Consider the following 25,767-nt stretch of genomic DNA (forward strand, 5'->3'; position numbering starts at 1 on the left):
ATCCCCTCACACTGCTCCCATGGCACCTGTCATGGCTGCCCACTGCTCACTAAGGGTGATCTTTAAAAGCAGAGGACACATTTTGTTGTATGCACTGCATGCTGTGATGCAGTGTATCACAATAATGCAAGGTTTTCTCACCTGAATTTGGGATCCTCTGCCATACCTCCTTGCAGATCCTCTCTAGTTCTTGCAGGTTGAATGGTAAATGTTGGTGGACAGCCATTTTTAGGTTGCTCCAGAGATGCACAATTGGGTCAGGTCTCTGGCTGGGCCAATCAAGAACAGTCACAGAGTTGTTGTGAAGCCACCCCTTCATTATTTTAGCTGTGTGTTTAGGGTCATTGTCTTGATGGAAGGTAAACCTTTGGCCCAGTCTGAGGTCCTGAGCACTCTGGAGAAGGTTTTCATCCAGGATATCCCTGTACTTGGCCGCATTCATCTTTCCCTCTATTGCAACCAGTTGCCCCAACAGCATGATGCTCCCTCTTCACTGTTGGGACTGTATTGGACAGGTGATGTTCAGTGCATGGTTTTCTCCACACATACCGCTTAGAATTAAGGCCAAAAAGTTCTATCTTGGTCTCATCAGACCAGAGTCCTTCAGGCTTTTATGAGTCTTGCACTAAGGAGAGGCTTCCGACGGGCCACACTGCCATAAAGCCCTGACTAATGGAGTGCTGCAGTGATGGTTGACTTTCTACAACTTTCTTCCATCTCTGGACTGCATCCCTGGAGCACAGTTTACATTTAAGGCATTTGGCAGACGCCCTTATCCAGAGCACCATACAACGTGATTCCATGTTACCATTGATGAAGTGATCAGATCTGGTTCATTAGGACCCCCAACTATGAATACAATCTTTTTATTCACTCTGTTGTAGTTTATATACATAAGGACAATATGAAGGTTACAAGTTCATCTAAATATTCTCTAAAGAGGAAGGTCTTGAGCTGCCGTTTGAAAGTGTTCAGTGACTGAGCTGTTCTGACCTCAAGGGGAAGTTTATTCCACCACCAAGGGGCCAAGATGGAGAATAATCTAGATGATCCTTCAGCAGTGGAGGGACCAGGCGAGCAGTACTGGAGGTCCAGTGCGAGGTGTAATAAGGGCTGTGAGGTAGGATGGTGCTACTCCATGTTTGGCTTTGTAGGCCAGCATCTGTATTTTGAATCTGATGCGTGCAGCTACTGGGAGCCAGTGGAGGGAACGTAGCAGGGGGGTGGTGTGGGATAATTTGGGAATTCTCCTCCTGATTGTTCAGTTTGGCCATCTCTAGGAATGGTTCAGGCCATCTCTAGGAATGGTTCTGGTTGTCCCAAACTTCTTCCATTTAAGAATTATGGAGGCCACTGTGCTCTTTGGAACCTTTTTTGTAACCTTGGGCAGATCTTTGCCCTGCCACAATCCTGTCTCTGAGATCTTCAGGCAGTTCCTTTGACCTCATGATTCTCATTTGCTCTGACATGCATTGTGAGCTGTAAGGTCTTATACAGGGAGTGCACAATTATAAGGCAAGTTGTATTTTTGAGGAATACTTTTATTATTGAACAACAACCATGTTCTCAATGAACCCAAAAAACAAACTAAACTCATATCAAAGCTGAATGTTTTTGGAAGTAGTTTTTAGTTTGTTTTTATTTTGAGCTATTTTAGGGGGATATCTGTGTGTGCAGGTGACTATTACTGTGCATAATTATTAGGCAACTTAACAAAAAACAAATATATACCCATTTCAATTATTTATTTTTACCAGTGAAACCAATATAACATATCCACATTCACAAATATACATTTCTGACATTCAAAAACAAATAAAAAACAAATCAGCAATCAATATAGCCACCTTTCTTTGCAGGGACACTCAAAAGCCTGCCATCCATGGATTCTGTCAGTGTTTTGATCTGTTCACCATCAACATTGCGTGCAGCAGCAACCACAGCCTCCCAGACACTGTTCAGAGAGGTGTACTGTTTTCCCTCCTTGTAAATCTCACATTTGATGGACCACAGGTTCTCAATGGGGTTCAGATCAGGTGAACAAGGAGGCCATGTCATTAGTTTTTCTTCTTTTATACCCTTTCTTGCCAGCCACGCTGTGGAGTACCTGGACATGTGTGATGGAGCATTGTCCTGCATGAAAATCATGTTTTTCTTGAAGGATGCAGACTTCTTCCTGTACCACTGCTTGAAGAAGGTGTCTTCCAGAAACTGGCAGTAGGACTGGGAGTTGAGCTTGACTCCATCCTCAACCTGAAAAGGGCCTACAAGCTCATCTTTGATGATACCAGCCCAAACCAGTACTCCACCTCCACCTTGCTGGCGTCTGAGTCGGACTGGAGCTCTCTGCCCTTTACCAGCCACGGGCCCATCCATCTGGCCCATCAAGACTCACTCTCATTTCATCAGTCCATAAAACCTTAGAAAAATCAGTCTTGAGATATTTCTTGGCCCAGTCTTGACGTTTCAGCTTGTGTGTCTTGTTCAGTGGTGGTCGTCTTTCAGCCTTTCTTACCTTGGCCATGTCTCTGAGTATTGCACACCTTGTGCTTTTGGGCACTCCAGTGATGTTGCAGCTCTGAAATATGGCCAAACTGGTGGCAAGCGGCATCTTAGCAGCTGCACGCTTGACTTTTCTCAGTTCATGGGCAGTTATTTAAAGTGAAGTGATTGTCACATGTGATACACAGCAGCACAGCACACGGTGCACACAGTGAAATTTGTCCTCTGCATTTAACCCATCACCCTGAGTGAGCAGTGGGCAGCCATGACCAGCGCCCGGGGAGCAGTGTGTGGGGACGGTGCTTTGCTCAGTGGCACCTCAGTGGCACCTTGGCGGATCGGGATTCGAACCGGCAACCTTCTGATTACGAGGCCGCTTCCTTAACCGCTAGGCCACCACTGCCCTCACTTGCCTAATTTTTTGCACCTTGTTGAAGTTGCCTAATATTTTGCACCTTGGTTTTTCCACACGCTTCTTGCGACCCTGTTGAATATTTTGAATGAAATGCTTGATTGTTTGATGATCACGCTTCAGAAGCTTTGCAATTTTAAGAGTGCTGCATCCCTCTGCAAGATATCTAATTATTTTTTTACTTTTCTGAGCCTGTCAAGTCCTTCTTTTGACCCATTTTGCCAAAGGAAAGGAAGTTGCCTAATAATTATGCACACCTGATATAGGATGTTGATGGCATTAGACCACACCCCTTCTCATTACAGAGATGCACATCACCTAATATGCTTAATTGGTAGTAGGCTTTCGAGCCTATACAGCTTGGAGTAAGACAACATGCATGAAGAGGATGATGTGGACAAAATACTCATTTGCCTAATAATTCTGCACTCCCTGTATAGACAGGGGTGTGGCTTTACTAATCAAGTCCAATCAGTATAAGCAAACACATCTGGACTCAAATGAAGGTGTAGAACCATCTCAAGTATTCTGATACTTCTAATCAGAATAGGCCTAGCGGTTAAGGAAGCGCCCCCGTAATCAGAAGGTTGCAGGTTCGAATCCCGATCCGCCAAGGTACCACTGAGGTGCCACTGAGCAAAGCACCGTCCCCACACACTGCTCCCCGGGCGCTGGTCATGGCTGCCCACTGCTCACTCAGGGTGATGGGTTAAATGCAGAGGACAAATTTCACTGTGTGCACCGTGTGCTGTGCTGCTGTGTATCACATGTGACAATCACTACACACTTAAATGTACAGCACCAGAGTTAAATATATGAGTGTCACAGCAAAGGGTTTGAATACTCAGGACCATTTCAGTTTTCTGTTAATAAATCTGCAAAAATGTAAACAATTCTGTGTTTTTCTGTCAATATGGGGTATTAGTACGTTTAAATTAATGGGGGAAAATTTTACTTAATGAACTTTAAGAACTTAAATGATTAACAAATGGCTGCAATATAACAAATAGTTTTGAAGGAGATCTGAATACTTGCCATACCAACTGTAAATGAGTTAGTTACCCACTAGGCTACTACCACCCTGCAATCACATGGGATAAGCAGCTCAGTTATGAGGTGGGTGGGGGGGTCTGATCATATTTTACTTCATTGCATCAACCTACACATAACATGTTCAAACCTTCACATTTATTCCTGACCATATTTCAGTGAGAAGGAGGGTTTGGAGAAGGGGGTGCAGGTGGCACAGACGAAGGCGCAGCTGCTGCAGCTGGACTGTGAAAAGCTGCAGTTGACCCTGACATCTGCCCAGAGAGAGACAGGCTGCGAGAGGGAGGAGAAGGAGGCCGCCACCAAGGAGCGGGACCGCGCCAAGGCTGAAGCAGAGAAAATGTAAAAATTACAATGGAGAAACATAAATCATTAAAATAGCTACAAGTTTTATGTAAATTACTTTTTTTGCTATGATTTTTTTTTTTTGCTTCTAATGTAAATGACAACACATTGAGCTTCTTCTGTAAGTGTTCCAGAAAGACTCTGGTGTTGTTGTCTTTCAAACTAGTGGTCCATTTACTGCATTAAAAACCTGTGGACCTAACAGTCAGCATTGGTATGAATAAATCCTATTGTGACAATGATTCTGTTGTCTGTGGAAAGGACTGTATGGAATGAACTAGACTCCACGTTTAGCTCCTAGACAAATTTAGTAGTAGTTTTGATGCTGAGAAGGTGATTGAACTTTCTTGGTTTCCTACCAGACGAATGCAGTGGGAGCAGAGTGAGAGTCGCTCTTCCTCCCTCCGCACTGAGCTGTCTGCCATCAGGGAATCGCAACAGCAGAGTTTGGTGGAGCGACAGATGGTGGAGGAGGAGAAGAGTCATCTGACTGAGTCCTTGGCGAAGGTGAGGAAATGTTCATCAGCCTCCCTCTCACTCTGAATGTTTGACTTCCCCTGAGTGGTCTTCCTCAGATTATTCCCACACTATAATAAGACACTCCTCTTTGGACTAGAAAAAAGATTATACCAAAAATATACGAAAATATATTGGAATCACTCAGTAAAATGACTGAACACTATGTTGCAGAGAGTCGTGTATATAATGTCAGATTTTTATTTGTCTTTACTGCTTAATTAGTTTTCAAGCACTTTTTTGGTCACAGATAGAGGCAAAAAACACAGAGCTGTCCCTGATGGTGAATAAACTCCACTCTGAGGAGGCAGCGCTCAGGGATTCTCTGGCCAAGATGAGTGGTCTGAACGAGGGCCTTGCACAAGACAAGGCTGACCTCAACAATATCATCATTCAGGTTGGCTGTCCAGGGGCTTTACCCTGTTTGTATTCAACAAAAGTCCTATCGACTTTGAAAAGAAGTATTTTGATGTTTGCAACATCTTATTTATAGTTTTAGTCTAGTCTTATGTTCAAGCTGTCATTTTAGTCTTTATTAGTCCTAGTTACGTCCATACTTATTTTAGTCTAATTGAGTTTCAGTAGACCAAATGTCTGAACATTTTAGTCATATTTTTGTCAGAATTATCCATGACTATTTTAGTCTAGTTTTAGTCAATGTCTAATTTAATTAATGAAAACTGTATTTTAGTCTCTTTTTTAGTAATGCAATTCTATTTATAGTACAAGTACCTAGTAGAACAGACAAAAACAAGATTTTCTTTTAGTCAAACTCATTTCATAATTAAATGTGGTTGTGGTGTTGATGAGTGTTATTACTATAGGAGATGGGGAGGGGAAGAATTTAATGCTGACCTTAAAGTCTAGATTTTATCCATGGTTGTCCAGCTTGAGGGAGAGAGGAGCCTCTTGCTGTCTCAGAAGAAAGAAGTGGAGCAGGAGAAACTGACTATAAGAGACGAGCTTGTTCGCCTTGAGCAGGAACGTCTGGAGCTTGACTCCGCCCGTCTGACCCTCCACCAGTCGTTGCAGGAGTCAGAGGTAGCAAAATCTGGTTTGGAGGTTGAAGTCCAGACTCTGAGAGCTGATCGGGCAAAGATGCAGGAGAGAGTCACCCAGGTAGGAGGTCACATTGCTGAACTATAATAAATCATACATTGAAAAAATATAGAATTAAGAGGAGCAAATGTATTTGTTTTTATGTGTATTGACTTTTTTTATGTCTCATGCAGTTGTGTGGGGAGGTGACTTCTTTAGGGACGGAGCTAGGCATAGCCCATGGTGAGGGTGAGAGACAGGGTGTGGCCTTGGAAGAGGCTGGTCGCAGTCGGGCGGAGCTGGCTCGAGAGAGGGCGGGGCTGGTGGTTCAGCTGACAGCCTCTGAGAAGGAGAATGCAGTGCTGACCGAAGAACTAGCTGCCTTCAGGTGAAAGATAACTACTCTGTTCTTGAGTGTTTCAGCCATTTATTGAAGCATTTCTAATTTGGGAAATTACAAATAAATAATATGATGAAAATTATAATTTTTGAAATACTGTGTTGGTCAAGTGCAGCACTTGATGTTGATGCTGGTGCTGCAGGTTAGAACGAGAAGCCCTGGAGACCAGTTTGTTTGAGGTGCAGCAGCAGCTGGTGCAGCTGGAGTCACGCAGAGAGCAGCTGGATGCAGAGATCCAGAGCCTACGCATCCGCAGTGAGAACACCACTGGTGAGAGAGGAGTGATGGACAGGATATCGAGATAACCCCAACATATAAAATGATTAATACTTCTCATAATTATAGCCCTGCACTGTCTTACCAATTGCCATTTGACCCTAGTACTTTATTTTTGGCTATTTCAGTCTTTGAGTAGGTGGTGGTATTCCAGATTCTCACAGGACACTGTGCAAATCGCAGATTTGATAAAATACAGTACAGGACAGTTCTGTATGAGAAAACTGTGATGTAGGTTTAACTGAAACCCCAAAGTACATTTCAGCAGAACTTGATCATTAATAACTTCATTTTTGGAAGACGACAGAGGACAAAAAGAAGTATATACATGTTTTAATATCTCTGTTGTCAGGTGAAAATGACCTTCAGTTCCTTTTGTTTTTCTCCTTGTTCAACTTAGTTTGATACATTGCTGATATACAATATCAATGTATCACCAAAGGAAGGATTACAATATATTGCCATATGACTTTTTCTATTACTTTGCATGCTCAGTTTATATTTCCAGTGGGATTTCTGAACCAATTACTGAAACATATGTAAAGAAAGTAAGAACATGAAAACTAAACCACGAGAAATGTTTTCCTCCCACAATGTAATAAAGCGGAGCTGAAGCGAGTGCGGTCGGACGGAGAGAAGGCTGTGGCTCAGAGCGAGAGGGAGAGGGCAGTGCTCACGCAGAACCTGGCCAGCATGCAGCAGGACGCACAGCAGGTCCTGCGCAATGTCATCAATGACCACCGGGAGGAGGTGGAGAGGCTGACTGCTGGGAAGGTACATTCAGAACTGTCCGCAGTCCAGGAAAAACATCCCACTCGCACATGTACTGAGAAAAATGCAAAACATCTATATGTTAAACAAGTAAAGTCATAATGTAAAACATAAGTCATCATAATATTTTATGTTTAAAATGCTGACAGCTTAATTTGAAAGAAAAGGCTGATGTGCAGAAGTTGCATGAAGACCTAGTAGCTCAGCTCATTTGCCTAGAGCAAGTCTCTTCTGGAGTAGAGGTGGAGCGCTCTCTTCACAAACTTCACCTTTTCAGATATCACCTGATCACCTGATCGTGATCGTGAGGCTGTATTGAAAGTGTGAAACTTGCTCACTTGCTTCAACAGTTGCTGACGGGCGGGAAAATTTTCCAACAGATATAACAAGACATCCATTGTCATATATATATAATACATGATCATTATTATTAGTTAGTTGTGAAGAAAAATGGATTATGTGTTGAGACCTTGTCCCTAATGTCCTTAATGCCACTGTCTGGCCTACAGGAAGAGCTACGCTGTAGCCTGGAGGCAGCGCATGAGGCAGCGCTGCAGAGGGTGAAGCAGGGATGGGAGGAGTTACTTCAGCGAGCTGAGCGGGAGAGGGAGGAGCTTCAGGAGGAGGTGCGGACTGTTCAGCACAGCAGGGACCAGAGCCTCCTGCAGGCTGAGACGGAGAAACAGCAGGTAAGATGAATAATCAGTAGCATGTAATCTTCAGTACAGAAAACCCATGTGCTCCTCCACCCAGGCCTTGTCTCTGAAGGAGACAGAGAAGGCGGCACTGTCAGAACGAGTCAGCACTTTGCAGGCAGAGCTGGCGGCTGCAGCACTGGATGCGGAGCGCCTGGCACGAGAGGCAGGACTTTCCAAAGAGCAAGATAGGGTAAAGTTTGCCATATTGGCCAAATTGTTTCCTCTAATGACTCAAATGTTACTTATTTCCCATCTTTCTGTTTTCAGGCCACAATAGCGGCACTCAGTGGTGAGTTGGTGGAGCTCCAGTCACAGCTGGAGGACAAGCTGAGCTGCCACAGCCGTGAGCTGCGCAGACTGCAGGACAACTGCACAGACCAGCTGACCCGGGCAGAAACCGCCCTCCAAGAGGTGAGCTGCCACAGAGAACGTTTTTTCTTCAAATTAGCACTCGCAACACATTCATCCAAGCCCATGTCCCTCATTGGCCAGCTGGAGGAGTGTAGGGCAGCGCTCTCAACAAGTGAAGAGAGCCGGGACAGCATGAGGCGGGAGCTGCTGGAGCTTGAGAAGCAGTTGTGCCAAACACGTGACACTGGGGAAGGCCATCGGCAGGGTGGGATGGAGCTGCGACGAACGCTGGCTGACGTCACCAAAGAGAAAGACACCCTAAACCAATCAAACCTTCAACTAAGAGAAGCCCTACGAACGGCGGAGAGTGACAGGATTAGGTTGAGTGGCATATATTCCCATCTCATCATATAATAATAATGTTATTATTATTATTATAATAATAATTATTATTATTGAGCAGTGGTGGCTTAGTGGGTGCCACTGAGATCCCCTTAATCAAAGTACCATCCTCACACACTGCTTCCTGGGTTTTATCATGACTGCCCACTGCTCACTAAGGGTTAAATGACAGAGGACACATTATGCTGTGTCACCATGTGCTGCGCTTGCTGAGTATCACAACAAAAGCAATCGCTTTCATTATAATTATTATTATACACCCTGTTTAGTTACTGCAGTGAATAGTTTTTCCCGGTTCATTTAATTTTTAATTTTTTTGCACGCAACAATTTGCCCTCACAGAGTTCAACCTGAATTTTTTGGGATGTTCTGGAAATGCCAACACAGGACTCCTAATCCTCATTTCATCCTAGAACTCCTAGAATGAAATAAATTTGTAAACAACGCAAAATCAGTTTTTCAGGGTATTTCATGCTTATAGAGCGACAAGCAGATGTGGTTTGTGACATGGTGCTAAATGTGTGGTCTGTGTGCAGTCTGAAGCGGCAGTTCGAGGAGAAGGAGCAGCGCGTGGCCGTGCTTGAGGACAGCCTGGCATCGTTGCAGAAGGAAGTGGCGGAGCTTCACAGCTGCCTGCGGGAGGTGGAGCGCTCGAGGCTCGAGGCTCGGAGGGAACTGCAGGAGCTGCGCAGACAGGTGAGGCAGCATGGTCAGGAAGTGGGAGAAAACCTGCATGCACTGTGCACGGCGTGTGTCTCTGTAAGGAGGGCCCTGAAGAACCCCCTGTACAGGACAGCTGAGCGGTGATGGTGACAGGGATGAGGACACTAAGTTGGAGGCAGGCGCCGTATATTAAACTTTCCAATGGAAAGTAAACGTGCCAGTAGAAATATGGGTGGTAGTAGCCTAGTGGGTAACACACTCTATAAACCAGAAGACTCAGGTTCAAACCCCACTTACTACCATTGTGTCCCTGAGTAAGACACTTAAACCTGAGTGTCTCCAGGGGGGGACTGTCCCTGTAAATAATGATTGTAGGTCGCTGTGGATAAGGGCGTCTGATAAATGCTGTAAATGTAAATGTAATACTGCTCCTCACACATCAACGTGACTCAGTGGCGTCACAGAAAGGGGCGGACCCAGCCTGTTTGGTGCCCTGCCCCCCAGCAGCGCAGTACTCAATACAAACACTCCCACAGATTTCATATCAGTAGTATTGCACATCCTTACTAACTGCTTGCACAGACCAGTCTATGGTTTGTTAGACACCATTTGTCTAACAAACCATCATTCATTCAACTTTAGACAATCATTGAAACATTTGCATAATACATTCATCATACATACATTTCATATACATTTTTAAAATACTTAATTTACAACATTTTACTTCATTCAATAATTCATTTACCTTAGCTACCAATGCTCTCCAACTGAATGCCATGGTAAGTTCCTAGCTCCACCCCTTCCCCAATAACCAGAAAAACCATCCCGCAGTCTTTTCCTACCAAATAATGTTGGCTTTTTTGTTTAACCAGCCAATATTTCACATGAGACTAACTGAATTTTATTATTACAGGAACACTGCTCACTGGACTTTGGCAAGAGCTGTACCATAAATATAATGATTTCCATCAACAGGTGGTGTGTTGGGGTGTTAACAGACTTTAGCTCTGTTACAGTCTCTTTTTCTTCTTTTTCTTCTCAAGGTGAAGGTTCTGGATAGCGAGAGGGAGCAGAAGGGAAGAGAAGTGGCTGAACTGCAGACGCGACTCTCGTTGGAGGAGCAGAGAGAGGAGGAGAGAGGGAGAGAAGTGTTCGCCCTCAAACAAAGAGTGAGCGAGTCTGAAACAGGCAGGAACGCTGTCAAGAAGGAGGTGAGACAACAGTTCCATTCTAGAACATGAAATACTAGATGCACAGAAACAGTCTGATTCTGACAAAATCTCATGGTCTCCATAGCCACCACCCTGTCTTTTGTTCTCTTTGAACATTTACTCTTTTACTAGACTATCTATGCACAGTCAAAAAACAGAGCAGTTCAGGATGCATTCCACTGTGTGTTGTACTGGTATAACTCTACATGTGACAATTAAAAATCTTGATGTGAAGGTGCGTCATATATCATTTTAATATAATTTAACATTTTAATAACATTTCTTGTCATGGAAGAAGGGCGTGGCACACACTTACAGAACGGAAGTAGCGATTATTAGCAAAAAAACAGAAATATCACAAGCAACCATTCAGATGTGTAATGGGCAGGTGGTATGACAGACATGGCTGAACTGTGAATTTATGTTATAAAAAAGTAAACACGTGTGTACAGGGTGGCATGGTGGCACGTCCAGGTGACTGAGCCATTCTGTGGGTGGAATAGGAACGTCAGCTGGAAGACCCATGAACATTGTATTGCATATTATGAACTGGCATATAAAACAATAGTTTTCTTACAACTGGGGCCCGTTTCAGAAAGCAGGTTTAACAAACTCTTAAGTCAAATCCTCAACTCTCAGTTGTCAAACTGAGTTACACTCGTGCATGAGGATATAAAAAGCCCTCATCAATGGAACACAGATAACGATTCACCATGACAACTAGTGGACAAAAAGTTAGAGCCTCCTACTTTTCCCCATTAGAATCGGACGCTTTAATGACTGCATAAGTCGAAAATGAGCATGTGTTCATGCTCATCTGTGTTCAACTGTGTTGCCTGGGTAACCGGCTCAGAGTTATGCTGAACTGGCTTCGTGAAACCAAAAAAACAGAGTTTCCCTCATCTCAAGCTTAACTAACTCAGGTTTTTCACTAAACCTTCTTTCTGAAACAGGCCCCTGGAAACTGGAACAAATTGCCGCCATACTTTCACAGACGGTTTTATTGATATGTTTTTGGTGCATTTATGTATTGTAATTGAGGGTTGTTTTACTTGGACATAATCACTTATGAAAAATTGTGTGACGGACATAATTGAGGTTGAGTTATTTGGCCTTTCTAGCTGTCACTGTTGCAGCAGCGCTTGGCAGAGTCGGAGTGTGGATGGCGGGGGTGTGAGCGGGAGCTCAGTGCGCAGCTCCAGGAGGCCCGGGGCGGGGAGAAGAAGCTGCAGGATGAAGCGCGGAACCTGGCGCTGCGGGCGCAGGTGGCCGCGGACTCTGCCGCGCAGGTGGAGCTGCAGCTGAGCGAGGCGCAAGGCCGGCTGGCCGCCACAGAGGGAGAGCTGCTGCGCTCGGAGGCTGCCCGGAGGGACCTGGAGTTTCGCTTGTGCAGCCTGCAGTCAGCCCTCACACGCACGCTGGGCATCGGGGCGTCCAGACGGGGGTCAAGGGGGAGGAGCCCCGGGGGCAGCTCCACCTCACCGGGCTCCAACATGTCACTGCACCGCCACCGCAGCGTGTCACCACTGCGGGCCTCACTGTCCCCCCCTAAAGGTCAGAGGACATCATCATTATTAATTATAGTCCTGTTAAAACACTTCTGCCATTCAAATTCATTCTAAATTGTTATTTCCTACTTCTCAGATTTTGGCCGAACATCAACCCCAGACAGTTTAGGCTCTCGACCAATCTCTCCAGAGCGCGGGAACACTCCCCTGCCTGTAGCTGTGACTGAGCTGGACTCAGAGACCCTGCGCAGTGGATTAAGAGACTTTCTGCAGGAGCTGCGGGAGGCGCAGAGAGACAGGGTACGAATATAATCAAGTGGTAGTAGCCTAGCAGATAACACACTCACCTATCAGCCAGAACACATTAAAGTCATAGGTTCAAACCCCACTTATTAACATTGTGTCCCTGTACAAGACACTTAACCCTCAAAGTAACTACTGATTGTAAGGCGCTCTGAATAAGGGCGTCTGATATATGCTTTAAATGTAAATGAAATAAAAACCTCAGCTAGAACAGAATTAAGGATTCATAATTACACCCCTGGGATCGCTATTTGATATATTATTTTGTGGCTCTGACTGGTTGCTGTTAAGATTGTGGGTCATATGTGTGTATTTGTGCGTTTGCATGTGTATGAGAAGGATGAGGCTCGGTACCAGCTGGGGGCGCTGCAGCTAGAGCTGGAGGAGGTGACGGCACAGAGAGACTCGTCCCAAACCCGCCTCACGCAGCTGCACAACACGCTCCAGGAGTGTCAGGAGGGTGAGTCCCACACTGCAACACACAGAGTGAGCGTCCTGCATCTTTCCAGATAACACAAGTTATGGTTTGTTTAAGTGCAGTGTCGTGTACGTGCATGTGTGCATTAGGAAAGCGTGGTGCAGATGGGCAGCTGATGTCAACCCAGGCTCTGCTCCAGCAGCAGGAGGAAGCAGCGAGGAGAGGCGAGAGGGAGAGAAGAGCTCTCGCCGACAGAGTCAAAGAGCTGGAGAGGAACCTGCAGACTGCTGAGGCCGATGCAAAACACACACAGGTGGACATTTTGGACTCTGCCCTGAGACAGGGTGGAATCGCACACAGACGCAAATGCTACCAAGAACCGAAATGGTGTAAAGCTGTGCATCTCCCCCATCCAGGATCAGCTGAGCAAGCTGCGGGCGGGAGAGGCGCGTGTGGAGGCGGAGCGTCGGAGGCTGAAGGAGGCTCTGGAGGCCGCAGAAACACGCGGGACAAGAGTGGAGTTGGGGAGACGCAGTCTGGAGGGAGAGCTGCAGAGGTTCAAACTGAGCCTGGGGGAGAAGGAGGCAGAGAGACAGGCCGGCCAGGAGCGTTGTGACGTTCTGCTGAAACAGGTGCTAACGCCGCTGTTAACACTCGCACCTACACGCCAGCGGGACCACTGAATAACGGAAACGAACAGACCTACTTTTCAGACCTACGTCCATCTTCATTGTGCTTCATCAAAAGCTCTTCTTGAGAGAGCTTGAATAAAAAAAAAGTCAAGTCAGTTTATTTATAGAGCACATTTCAAAACCACAGTTATTGAAGAATAACACCCCGGGCGCCTTTCATGGCAGCTCACTTCTCACTAAGTGGGATGGTTAAAAGCAGAGGACTCATTTCGTTGTGTCACAGTGTGCTGTGCTGCAGTGTTTCTTAATGACAATCACTTCACTTTTACCTTACACACAGATATATACAGTCACTCAGAGTTAAAAGCCAACGTATAAACATCAGTTTTTAGCCTTGACGTAAAAATATCCGGAGATGGTGAAGATCTGTTGTACAGAGGTTGGTTATTCCAACTGCAAATAACCAATCACCCGCACGTTTTAACCTGGACCTTGGAACCCTGAGGAGTCGTTGTTTGGCAGATCTAAGTGATCTAGTAGTGGCGTGCATGGTTAAAAGATCACCCAGTTATGGAGAAGCTACATTATTTATGGATTTAAACAAACAGTAAAATCTTGAAATCTATTGTAAAAGGTACAAGGAGCCAGTGTAGAGAAGTCAGTATGTGTGATAGTTGATACCTTTTAGGTGCAAGTTAGCTGCAGTCTATTTATCAATGATCCACAAAACTCAACATGGAAAATATTGTGAAATAGCACACATAAATGAGGGTCAACTGAGACAACAAACATAGTTTATTTGGCCCATTATTCACAAAATCTCACTTTCTGGCAAAATTATATTTTTTAGACAAAAGACTAGTTGCCGGGGAGGCAGCACAGAGTTTGTCTACATTTAAGGTGACAATCCATAAAGTGATTATAAGCCTGCAGTGTTTAAAACTCCAGGCGATATTCATTACTAGTTCTTCTCTGCCCTGTTGGTCGGTTGCTGTTACATGCCCGGTTCAGGCCATCTGTAATAGTAGTAAAAAGGCATTCAATATGGGTATACAGAGAAACCATTGGTGTACAAACGATAACCCTGCAAAGTCAGGGAATATAGATGGTGCCACAGAAATAACACACAATAAAAGTGTTGCCCCCGCCCTTCTATCCCCAACAACAAATGGGGGTGGCACACGCCTTACTAACCTTGTGTGTGTCCAACGTCCAAACACCAACTGGCATATGTAGGTGTGTGCACATGCGGTCCTGGACCACTGTTCCCCGGTAAGAGTTTGAATGAGTGTTTAGACATGTACAAAGCCAGTTTGTAATGCCAGCATCTAGCTAACCCCTGGTACCTCACAGTTTTAGTTATTGGTGTCATGATCTGGTCCGGAAGGGGTTTCATATTGGTCCTGTGTAATGATTCCTGATCGTGTTCACCTGTGTAAGATTGTATAAAGCTGCCCTATTCGTGTCTGTTCACCGTCAGGTCATTGTTTCTTGTTACTGGATGTCGTCCCTGTCCTGTTGATCATGTATTAAACCCCTGTTTCGTGACGTTGTTCGTATACGTCCTTCCTCATTGTCATGTCATATCAAACCAGCGTGACAACATTGCTTTTGTTCTGCCCCTGGTCTCACCCACGGTAGGTGGTTCTGATTGGCTTCTCCCATCTTTGATCATAGGTGGCAGAAGGCGAAGGCCGGGTGGCTTCGCTGCAGAGAGAGGTGGAGCGGCTTGCCCAGATGCTCGCCAAAGCTCAGGAAGGCGAGGCGGCGCAGAGGGAGAGGGTCCAGAGTCTGTCCCAGAGCCTGCAGGAGGCCGCTGCCGCCCATAGCGCCACCCAGGGGCGCATGACAACACTGCAGAAGGCCTTGGGCTTGTCCGAGCAGGAGCGGCGTCAGCTGCAGGTATATGCATGTTGAAGAAGTCAATCATAGTCAGATAAAGTCTTGTGAAGAGGCGCTTTATTAACGACCACTTGCCTCGCAGGGCAGGAGGAAGCCTCAGGAGCAAAGCAACACAGATTATACTTTATACAAAAAAATGCTCCTTACCAAGCATTTTAATAAACAATGGGAAATGTGCTGCCTTTGTCTTCGGGCGTTTCTAGGCTCCTCGCATTGAGACCTCCAATCTTCCCAGCTAATGCTCTACTCTCCTCAGTGCACTTTTTATAAGTTCAAAATAATCAAAAGTATAGTTTCAAATGTTTTGTAAATGATCAAGACCCCTTGTCTAAAAATCTCAAAAAAATCTCTAGTGAAACTAGAGCAGCAGAATGAAACATAATTTAAACATATGACTGCAGTGAGTATCAAATGAACCTCAAGGATTTCTCCAAAAATGAGTAACTACAATACTAATTGCAGATTTAATAAAGAATGCTGTGTGTGGTTGTGCTGTAAGGAGCGTGTGGATGAATCTCGGACTTCGGTGTCTGACGGCAAGCGGAGCATCGCTGCGCTGACTGAGAGCGTGCAGAGCCTGCATGTGGAGCTCTCCCAGAGCGAGCTTCGCAGGGGGGAGCTGGAGGCTGAGCTCGCAAATACACAAGAGGTGTGTGCGTGTTTTCATTTCATTCACTGGTCACAGGGACATTATATAGCTGCATTATGTAAAAAAAACCCGATGTATATGAATATGTGAGGTAATTATATAATAGGATATGCATGTAATACATATGCAGTGTAATATAATATTTGTGAACCCCAGGCCCTGCGCCTGCGCATATCCAGCCTGACGGATGTCCAGAGGAACGCCCAGGCTGCGCAGGTGGAGCGCGCTGCTGCTGAGGAGCGCCTGCGTGCGCTGCAGAGAGCCGTCGCCACCCTCGAGATGGAGAAGAAAGATGCGGAGAGACAAGCCGTCCGCCTTGAGAAAGACAAGAATGCCCTGAGGAACACACTGGACAAGGTAGGACGCCCAAATCAGGACATGAAATCCAGTTCGTTGATTAAAAGACTTTTTTTGTTTTATTCAGTTTGGTGACTTTATAGCATATTTTGAATGGTGCTGAAATACAGTGTGCAAGCATGAATTATGTTGTGTTTGGCCATCAAGGACACCACACCTCCTTAATGAAGGCTACTGGTTGTATGATGCTTCTCTAATGTAAATATGTCTCAGGTTGAGCGTCAGAAGCTGAAGATGGAGGAGGGCAGTCTGCGTCTGTCAGCAGAGAAGGGCCGTCTGGACCGCTCCCTCAACACAACCGAACAGGAGCTGCAGGACGCCCAGAGGCAGATTGTCCTGCTTCAGGTCAGAACACGCAAAATACAACACAGTGGAGCACCAGCCCTCCGTTGAACTTTGACTCCTTTTAAAACCATCAAGTGATGGAGTTATGGATTTTAATACTTGTCTTAAGTTAACAGTGGGAACTGGTGGACGTGAATTCTTTACTGGTTTCTGGTGTTTTGGGCCATTTTATGAGTGTTTAGGCTGTGAGTTTAGGCTTGCACAATTTTAATGCATCAGTTACTGGATGGATTTAATACACATACGTTTAAATACTTCAGTCAGATTTACTTACAATATGATTTAGATTTTGTAGTTAGAAGTGCTGAGGCCATGCCATAACAGGAGAAGCTGGTAGATGCCTCCAAAGCAGAGTTCCAGTTTAGTTCATGCCTTGGGATGTTCAGAGATTAACTGATTATATTTTCATTGGTAAAGGTCACTTTTCCTTAAATTAAATTTTTTTATTTCTCTCTCTCTCTCTCTCTCGTACATGTGTTGTTTTTGGTACTGTGTGTTTAAGGCCCAGTTGTCTGAGATGGAGCAGTCACAATGCTTGAGTGAAAGTACATTACGGCAACGTGAAGAGTCTCAGCGTGAGATGGAGCGACTACGGGCTGCACAAAGAGAGGCCGAGAGAACCCTGGCAGCAAGGGAGAGAGCCCACCGACAGAGGGTCAAAGGGCTGGAGGAGCAGGTACTAAACCCTGGGTTAAAGGTCAACTATTACAAATAAGAAAACTCCTCATACAAAGTCTGTTTAGCAGTGGTTGAGGCTGATGGGAAGCAACATTTGCTCACCTACACTGTGATGCAGCTAGATGCAGTAAAGTAGTGTTACTCTTGTTAACCCATTGCTGGGACATTGTAACCCATAGGGGGCTGTGAATAATGTGCTGGAGATGGAAGCAATAAAAACTTAACAGGCCAGAGGTAGTGAAGGAAACCCCTTTCTTCTTTCCTCTCCATGTGTTGTGCTACAGGTGTCGACCCTGAAGGAGCAGCTGCAGTACGAGATTCGCAGACGGCCACCACTTTTGACGCCTTTGCCGGGGGGCAGCTGAACAAAGTACAGGGCTCTGAGCTTCAGAATTTCAACCAGGGTCTAACACACTTCCCATTCCCCTACAGTCGAATGGAATAGATAAGATGAGCACAATACCACCGGGTAATTATAATATTACTGGGTTTTTATGGTATTATCCTGCAGCTGGATTTTAATGGGGCCTGTGTTACTGTACTTAATAATAAAGTGGTTTACTTGAATGCTTAGTAGACAGAACACATACAAAAGAGCACACTTATGAGAAACTACTGGAGATTGTGTTCATCTGTATTCATCTGAATATTTGTGTCATTTTTATCTTGTTCCATGTTGTCTTACTCAGTAGTTTAACTGATGTTTACGCCAACACTAACAGATGCCAGGTGAAGGTACCTTCCATTTGTATTTGTTTTAAAGATTCAGCACAAGAACATTCTGTGAAATAAATATTGATGCTTGAATTTTGGATTTATTTTAAGACTCTTATTTATGGCTTGTTTTATTTACACATTTATTAATAAGGAAAGTATTAGCATAGGGTTATCTTCTCCCCTAGCTCTGCACCTATGGCATGGTTTGTGACTACGAGGAGGGAAGTGGCAGGATGTAGATGGTAAATGCAGATTTTTATAGATATGTCATTATTAACACCAGCACTGATGTACTTTATTACAGCACAGTCATATCATTCAGATACAAAAATATATTTAAGTCTGGAGTACCCCTTTTAAAACAGAAATATCTTTATTTTTTCTTGTGAAAAGACAGAGTTTGATGAAGCAGTAGTGCAGCTTCCATGTGTGAAACTGAGCTGTGTGTCATTGCCACTGATGGTATGTGTGTGTGTGTGTGTGTGTGTGTGTGTGTGTGTGTGTGTGTGTGTGTGTGGATGGGGGGGTGGGTGTCATTGGAGGTCCCCCTTCAAGTCTGATTGTCTGAGCTTGCAGTCAGTTTAGCTTTAGTAGAGGAAACTTTCAGGCAGGGATCAGTGCACAGTGGCCACCGATTGCTGGGTGGATTTCTGCTTTCCAACACATGTACAGTACAAAACCAATTTTGCACAACAATAAAGAATATAAGATAAAGCGTAGCAAATAAACATTAAAATAAAGAAATTCTAATATCTATTAGTTTTTTTTTTTACTTCTAAACAGCCTTGTTTGTAGCACCAGTTTAGAATTGCATTCATAGCACCAGGTGACATTGTACAGTGATGAGTATAAAAGTAAATAAATGCATGTGTACACATATGTTCTAGAAATCCCTCTTAAAACGTTAATATTCTTACACATAAGACAATGGTATACATGTAAATTGAGGGGAGTTGCATAAGGTGCCCACTTCAGACAGCATTAAATGCATTTCTTTGGTATGAGTGGATATGAACCAGGAAGAACCAGGATACTGGTCGGTTGGCGCCACCGGGACAAGATCTCTTGTGCAAACCTAGAACAGAAAGTGAAATATATATATTTGATTGTGAATTACAGGTCTACAGATAACTGACTGGATATTTCTGGTCAGCCAAAAATCTATTTAACTGAAGTGCTGTAGCAACTGACTGCATTTTGCTGAGAGTTGCATTACAGTCGCAGTCACATGACCAGCTGTTGCCTGAAAGACATTGCCTACAGACAGCTGGATCAAACATAAACTATTTGATCAGGCAAGATACATGGAATAAATACATATTCCATAGGCTGTTATAATAATTTGATACGATTTATTAAAACATGCTTGTTAATAGTCATCTGTAAACCACTTTGGACATTCATCTGCCAAATTACATAATGTAACAATGTAATATAATATAAAAATTAATTTCAAAAGCAAGCAGCACAGTTTTAAAGAAGCAACATGAACACCTGGAGAATATCATCTCTATCCAGTAGGGGGCAGAAAACTGTTCACTGCTGTTGCAAAACAAAATAGTCAAGAAACTTTCTGCTAGGGTGTACCTTGGCTAGTTTATGTAATTTCCACAATGGTTTAGTGTGTGAGGAAGAGTAATAATTGCTTATGTCAGTATGTTATAATTATCTATATATATGATCTCAAGGCAGAATTCTTAGGGCATAGTCCAACTCTTCATCGCCTCATGAGGTGTACAGTGGTATTACAAGACAGAGCTGCTGGTAGCCGCTTAAGCAGAACCCACCTCACATTCTCAACATCCTCCACAGCTCTTCCCACAGCTGCCCCCCATGGATGCACACTGGCCACTGAGGGCTGCCACACCGCACCGCGAGAACTGGTCCCGGCACAGGTCTGCTGCTCACAGGACAAAAGACAGGGAGGAGTTGTGCTGACATTACTGCTCTGATTGCAGGGTGTTGTGGACAAGACACCGTGGAAACATTCATACGCATGGTTTCGGGCTGCTGGGGAACTGTGTTGATCCTCCGTCACATCAAGTTTGTTTTTTGGTTTATCCCGATATGACTGTAGGAATGCTTTGCTGGTGACTATTATTTGTCTGTTTTTGACACTGGTTCTGATGGTCAGTACTCCACAGGTAGAGGAGAGAAAACTTACCTCTGAGCAGCTCCTCATGAGCACAGACAGTCCTCACACACACCTCCTTGTTTATCACGTACACCCTGCGCAGGCTAAAAAAAACAGGAACGCTTTACATTTTAAAGGTCCTAAACTGTCCATTAAAATTTTCATTTACACGACTTCATTTAAATAGTAAACGACTAAGGTTGTGTAAATTTTGATGGTTAATTGTAATATCCAAACGAATGGCGAGGAAACGAATGTAAAAACCTTCGATTATGATTCTGCTTTCTTACCCGCTAGGCCACCATCGCTCCAAAAAGGTAATACTGTAGTGGTGTTCAGTGCACATGGTGGGCTAAAGATGGTAGTGATACTGTCTCTAGAGCCCATCGGTAGGCCCTGTCTCCAATTTCATGTGCTATTGCACATAGTTACACATAACTAAAAATTAATAGTTGTGATTAATCACTAGTAATTCATCTTTTAGCACGAGACCCTGGACAGGTGAAGAGCAGAGGGGAGAAGAATGAAGGTCAGTAGGCCTAAGACAGAACACATGTGAGAAAGAGAGGGAGGACAGTGGGATGGTCAGGAGTTCAGATACTCTGCTTCAACAGTCCAGAGCAATAGGAAGTGTGAAAAAGGGGAAAAGAAGAGCTTGCAGGCAGGGTGGAATGGGTGGAGAAGAGTAGCAGGAGGGATTTGTGACAGGCGGGACCACCAAGAGTGAAAAGGAAGGTTTACACTGAAGCGAATGTTGTGTGCATGTGTGTTCACAGACCTGTAAAAACAGAGGCTGTTCAGACACTGTTTGCAAGGCTGATGGACCGAGTATAGCCTGGTGCAGGGATACTGCTCCTCACGACAGTCTACAAGCAAAAACCATATCATCGGTTCTACTACATTTACAGTGGTGTGAAAAAGTGCTTCTGAGTTCATACTTTTCCACGTTAGTCTCAGATCACCAAAAAAATATTAAATATAAACACAAAATGTGTTTTTTTTTAGGTGAAGACATTTATCATCTAGGGAGAAAAAGAATCCAAACGTACATGGTCCTGTGTGACCAAGTGTTTGTCACCCCCCTCCCGTTAAAACACATCAGAGATCAATATCTGTAGCCACACCCACACCTGATCTCAGTCAAGAAATAAGAGCTCAAAAGCTAGAAATCATGACGAGATCCACAGAAATTCAGGAACAAATGCGATTTTTTTTTTTTTTGTAAAAGTATCGGTCTGGAAAAGGTTATAAAGCCAGGGAGCCACAGAGACATTATCCTTATTAACACATAGAACAGTGGTGAACCTTCCCAGGAGTTACGAGAGTTACAAGAGACCCCACAACAACATCCGATGAACTTCAGGTCTCACTTGCCTCAGGAAAGTTCAGTGTTCATGACTCCACCATAAGGAAGAGACTGGACAAACATGCCTGCATGGTAGAGTGCAAAGATGAAAATACTTTGTGGAATGATGTGTGTGTCCCAATGTGGAAGGTGTGTGTGTCCCATCTGGTGTAGACGTAACACCACATTTCAGAAAAAGAACATCATACCAACAGTAAACTATGGGGGTGGTGGTGTGATGGTCTGGGGCTGTTTTGCTGCTTCAGGACCTGGAAGACTTCCTGTGATAAATGGAATCGTGAATTCTGCTGTCTACCAAAAAAATTCTATTTGTGACCTCAAGCTGAAACAAACTTGGGTTCTGTAGCAGGACAATGATCCAAAAACGCACCAGCAAGTCCACCTCTGACTGGCTGAAGAAAAACAGAACAAAGACTTTGGAGTGGCCTAGTCAGAGTGACCTGACCTGAATCCTCATGGGATGCTGTGGCATGACCTTAAAAAAGTGGTTAATGTTCAAAAATCCTCCAATGTGGCTGAAATACAACAATTCTGCAAAGATGAGTGGGCCAAAATTCCTCCACGACGCTGTAAAAGACGCTTGACTGCAACTGATGCTAATAAGGGTGGCCCAACCAGTCTTTGATTAATTTTTAAATTGTTTGATGATCTGAAACATTTAAATGTGACTAACGTGGAAAAAAGCAAGACATCTACAAGGGGGGAAACACATAACTCCACTGCCTTACCCAGAGGTCCTGGTTCCGTTGGTTCAGTCTTAAATTCCTCTGCAAAACAGAAATACACCACACTTACACCACTGCCCCAACAAAACCGTGGCCATAAGCACAATCATCCAGACAGTATGTTTGTCTGCTGCAGAAGCGAATTCACTGGAAACATTTATTTTAGGAGCAAGCTACCGATTCCAGACTGCCATAAAACATGTAGATACCAAGAAGGTCCCAGTAGTCTTGACCGCGAGTAGGGGATTGCACGGTATATAAACTGGTACCAAGCTGATGGCTGTGCCAGACTGAAATCCAAGACAGCTGGATTTTATCAACATGTCAGTTGTGGGTGGGGATAAAATAATTATCTTATCTTATTATTAGAAGCAATTTTCAAACACACATGACCATATAGTGAATGTAGAATATAGCGTAAGTTAGGTATGTAAGTTATCACTATTTTAAGTAAATGCTCAATGTCTCTGACTGATTAGGAATATTTGTGAAAATTGTAGAATGTGTGAAAATTGTGTGAAATTGTAGAATGTCTGACTAGCCTACTTTTAATTTACTTTTAAAGAATTTTGCAATAAATAAGGTGCAATAAAACACAAATAGCATTTTTTAGAGGAAGTGCATACATACCAAACTCGCCAGGTCCTGTAGTGAGTTTCCGAAGGTTCTTATCTTGAAGTTCCACATCTGTGATATCTAAAGAGAGGTTTTTTCATTTTTTTTTTCATAAAAGAGGAAGACTCCAACTCTACTCTCCAAATACAGCAAATGCATAAATCTTTCTGGTTTAGTAGACAAAGACGTACCGTAATCATATTCCTCCTCTGTAAAAACGAAACAAAACTGCATTACTGTACTTACAATGATCGGTTTAATAGTATAATTATCTCTGTAGTTGCACAATAAAACTAAAATAAGCGCAAAAACTGCATTTTTTTTATTTTTAAAAAGGACAAAGCCCCAAAGACTTAGGCACAGAAAACCGAATGATATTTTTCAGAACATTATATAAATTTACTCACGCACAGGGAAGAACTGCTGTGGATACTGCTGTGCTATAATGAGGACTAGAGAAATACATGCAAAAAAACAACAACACAATAAACACATATATCAATAAAATGATAAGCACTGTGTATTTTTTATGAAACAAAATGAACTTACCGGGTAAGGTTAGCAGCAGAAGACAGCTAACCCTCATGATTGCTCACTGTGTGGAGGTAGCTGAGAGAGGCAGAAAGTCAAAGTGATCACAAAAAATATTTTCACTCATATTATACACACCTGAATCCACAACAGACAGCCATAACTAATATTTAGTAGCAAAAAAACTCCCTGGACCCATGGAGGAATGGACTCAACTAGAGCTCTGAAGGTGTGTTGTAATACCATCAGTAGAACTTTCAAGTCCTGTAAGCTATGAGGTGGTGTGTCCATGGATCTGCCCACCCCCCACGTCCCATCTGGAGATAATGGAGGCCAAGTAAACGTCTCAAAGAACAATGGTCAGCAAGAATGTTCTGGTAGGTGGTACATGCCAAAGTATCATCCACATGAATGATGGATGATCCTGGTGCCATGTCTTTCCCAGGTCATGGGCAAACACACACACCAAGCCACCATCTTCCATTGCTCCATGGTTTAGGCCTGACACATTTGATGCACTGTGTGTTCTGACAGCTATATATGATCCAGCATGAACTTTAAGAGCAATTTGTGGTGCAGTAGCTCTTCTTTTGTAACAGACAAACAAGGGCAAGTCTGAAGCCTATACTCCATCTCACTGTCCATCCATGGACCACTTTTGGTAGGTCCAGACCACAGCAGAGCACAAAACATCCCACAAGAGCTGCAGTTTTGAGAAGGCTATGTCCCAGGCATCTTATCAAATTTCATTTTTCCGCTTCCATCAAACAACATCAACATCATCCACTTCACCCGTCATTACTGATAATCTTATATTAATGGGTGATCAGTGTATAAAGGAAAAAACAAACACGTTACAGTATATTTACTGGCAGCCTGGAGGTTTTATAAAAGTGTGATTTAAACACCAGTGACTAGTAAAGAAGCTACGCCTGTGTTCTGCCCCCTTCTTCTGCCCCCAGCAACCCCAAGCGCCCCCCTCAGACTGGCCCCACACTGCCGAGAAGAATGTGGCGTGTCTGTCCTCTTCAGTCTGTCCCTCTGTTTTCCTCCTCTTCCCCACACTAAAGCAGACAGACCAGGGGCTGCATTCCAAGGCTGGAAGAACTGCGGACCCCTCCCCCGTCGTCCCGATCCCGACACACACACACACTCTTATTCTCATACACAGACATACAAAGGGGTACTAATCTAACATTTTATTTCATTTACACACACACACACACACAGTGAGAGAGCATTATCTTCAATTTCTCTTCTGTCTCTTGACATTTTTTGATTGCTCTGTCCTGCTGTCTGTCTGTCAGATGATGCTCAGCCTGCAGAAGATCTCATTTCAAAGCGACTGTCATTTAAAAGCATAATGAAAGGGAGGCTGATGGAGATTTACTGTATTCGCATGCTCTCCTGTGTCACTTGGACTAAATACTTGGGACCGAATTTAGACATTTTTCCAGTGCATCCCAAGTGCGTTCGGAAACCATGTGTTTTCACAGCACACATCTGGGAGCCATTACTCCCCCCTTCCGAACCCAAAGCCCCCATTTTGTGTCTCTGCTCAGGGCTCACTGACCCCTCCCCCCCAAAAGAGGACAGCCCTGTCCGCCCAGTGCTGAGCCCCCTTTTCCAGGGCTGTAACCCCACCTACCTCACCTCCACTTCTGAACCCAGGCTGCATGTCAGGGGGAATTAGTACTGATGAAATCATCAGATCAAGCCACGCTACTGTTAACAAACTTCCAAAAGAAAAATGGGGGGAAAAAATCAGACAAAGGCAGAAAGTTTTTTTTTTTTTTTTTTTTTTGCAAACTCCCGCATAATGAAGTGACACTTTCTGCGCGCTAATGAATGAAATACACCGATTCCTCGTTCTCGCCTTTAGCGTAACTCAAAAACAACTCTTACCTCTCGTTAACGCAATTTCCTGAAACGGTCCTCAGATCTGCGTCCGTCCGATGGGACGTCGTCCGACCGAGCGACCGAGCGACCGAGCGCCACCTTCCAGCGTCCCGCCCCCAGCCCCTCCGCCGCGCCGTCCCGTCACTCAAACCTGCTGGAAGACCGCGCTGCTAACCGCAGCACGCCGGCAGCAGATCAACAGCACAAGACCCTCGATTCTGAAGAAACGATTCGTGTATATGCATATAAAGAAAAACTAGAAAATCTAACATAACTAGAAAAGTGCTCTGCGCGCATTAATCTGCAAATGATGCGCGGTCACACTTTAGCAGAGATAGAACGAGGAAACG

General features: G+C 44.2%; 2 protein-coding genes across 9 annotated transcripts in view; one reads left to right on the forward strand and one right to left on the reverse strand.

The window, feature by feature from the left end:
- crocc (ciliary rootlet coiled-coil, rootletin) overlaps nucleotides 1-18,242 on the forward strand; it is a 32,463-nt gene extending 14,221 nt beyond the window's left edge. For 4 of the 5 annotated variants that reach the window (XM_028998134.1, XM_028998130.1, XM_028998129.1 and 1 more), the window contains exons 14-37: nucleotides 4,124-4,306; nucleotides 4,672-4,816; nucleotides 5,076-5,222; nucleotides 5,714-5,944; nucleotides 6,058-6,251; nucleotides 6,406-6,533; nucleotides 7,144-7,313; nucleotides 7,820-7,999; nucleotides 8,064-8,198; nucleotides 8,276-8,419; nucleotides 8,501-8,739; nucleotides 9,298-9,457; nucleotides 10,471-10,638; nucleotides 11,760-12,192; nucleotides 12,283-12,446; nucleotides 12,789-12,909; nucleotides 12,990-13,180; nucleotides 13,284-13,499; nucleotides 15,177-15,401; nucleotides 15,901-16,050; nucleotides 16,207-16,407; nucleotides 16,621-16,752; nucleotides 17,255-17,428; nucleotides 17,715-18,242. In XM_028998134.1, the coding sequence (XP_028853967.1) occupies nucleotides 4,124-4,306; nucleotides 4,672-4,816; nucleotides 5,076-5,222; nucleotides 5,714-5,944; nucleotides 6,058-6,251; nucleotides 6,406-6,533; nucleotides 7,144-7,313; nucleotides 7,820-7,999; nucleotides 8,064-8,198; nucleotides 8,276-8,419; nucleotides 8,501-8,739; nucleotides 9,298-9,457; nucleotides 10,471-10,638; nucleotides 11,760-12,192; nucleotides 12,283-12,446; nucleotides 12,789-12,909; nucleotides 12,990-13,180; nucleotides 13,284-13,499; nucleotides 15,177-15,401; nucleotides 15,901-16,050; nucleotides 16,207-16,407; nucleotides 16,621-16,752; nucleotides 17,255-17,428; nucleotides 17,715-17,795 (4,312 nt within the window). In that variant the 3' untranslated portion in view covers nucleotides 17,796-18,242. The remainder of the gene's footprint in view (nucleotides 1-4,123; nucleotides 4,307-4,671; nucleotides 4,817-5,075; nucleotides 5,223-5,713; nucleotides 5,945-6,057; nucleotides 6,252-6,405; nucleotides 6,534-7,143; nucleotides 7,314-7,819; nucleotides 8,000-8,063; nucleotides 8,199-8,275; nucleotides 8,420-8,500; nucleotides 8,740-9,297; nucleotides 9,458-10,470; nucleotides 10,639-11,759; nucleotides 12,193-12,282; nucleotides 12,447-12,788; nucleotides 12,910-12,989; nucleotides 13,181-13,283; nucleotides 13,500-15,176; nucleotides 15,402-15,900; nucleotides 16,051-16,206; nucleotides 16,408-16,620; nucleotides 16,753-17,254; nucleotides 17,429-17,714) is intronic. The other variant, XM_028998133.1, reaches the window with a different exon arrangement.
- Nucleotides 18,243-18,497: 255 nt separating this feature from the next.
- Nucleotides 18,498-25,555, reverse strand: mfap2 (microfibril associated protein 2). 4 transcript variants are annotated; one of them, XM_028998137.1, is made up of 10 exons: nucleotides 25,424-25,555; nucleotides 23,537-23,596; nucleotides 23,395-23,439; nucleotides 23,179-23,196; nucleotides 23,003-23,068; nucleotides 22,376-22,414; nucleotides 21,060-21,147; nucleotides 20,312-20,385; nucleotides 19,935-20,047; nucleotides 18,498-19,222 (listed from the first exon to the last, which is right to left on the reverse strand). In XM_028998137.1, the coding sequence occupies exons 2-9, from the start codon at nucleotides 23,571-23,573 to the stop codon at nucleotides 19,944-19,946; spliced, it is 471 nt and encodes a 156-aa protein (XP_028853970.1). In that variant the 5' UTR covers nucleotides 23,574-23,596; nucleotides 25,424-25,555; the 3' UTR covers nucleotides 18,498-19,222; nucleotides 19,935-19,943. The 4 variants fall into 4 exon arrangements, 3 of the variants coding, with proteins under 3 accessions (XP_028853970.1, XP_028853969.1, XP_028853968.1); XR_003751408.1 differs by lacking the exon at nucleotides 18,498-19,222 and having other exon boundaries at nucleotides 19,974-20,047; nucleotides 20,312-21,147; XM_028998136.1 differs by lacking the exons at nucleotides 18,498-19,222; nucleotides 19,935-20,047 and having other exon boundaries at nucleotides 20,058-20,385.
- Nucleotides 25,556-25,767: the final 212 nt, after the last annotated feature.

Source organism: Denticeps clupeoides, chromosome 12, assembly GCF_900700375.1.
Source record: "Denticeps clupeoides chromosome 12, fDenClu1.1, whole genome shotgun sequence".
Classification (NCBI taxonomy): domain Eukaryota; kingdom Metazoa; phylum Chordata; class Actinopteri; order Clupeiformes; family Denticipitidae; genus Denticeps; species Denticeps clupeoides.

Excerpts from the sequence above, each read along its gene's own strand:
- mfap2 (XM_028998135.1), bottom strand. The coding sequence starts at position 23,573 with ATGAGGGTTAGCTGTCTTCTGCTGCTAACCTTACCCG. Across the intron at positions 23,440-23,536 it reads TCTGCTGCTAACCTTACCCG|TCCTCATTATAGCACAGCAG; the intron begins GTAAGTTCATTT and ends GTATTTCTCTAG. Across the intron at positions 22,415-23,002 it reads TACAGGACCTGGCGAGTTTG|AGGAATTTAAGACTGAACCA; the intron begins GTATGTATGCAC and ends TCTGTTTTGCAG.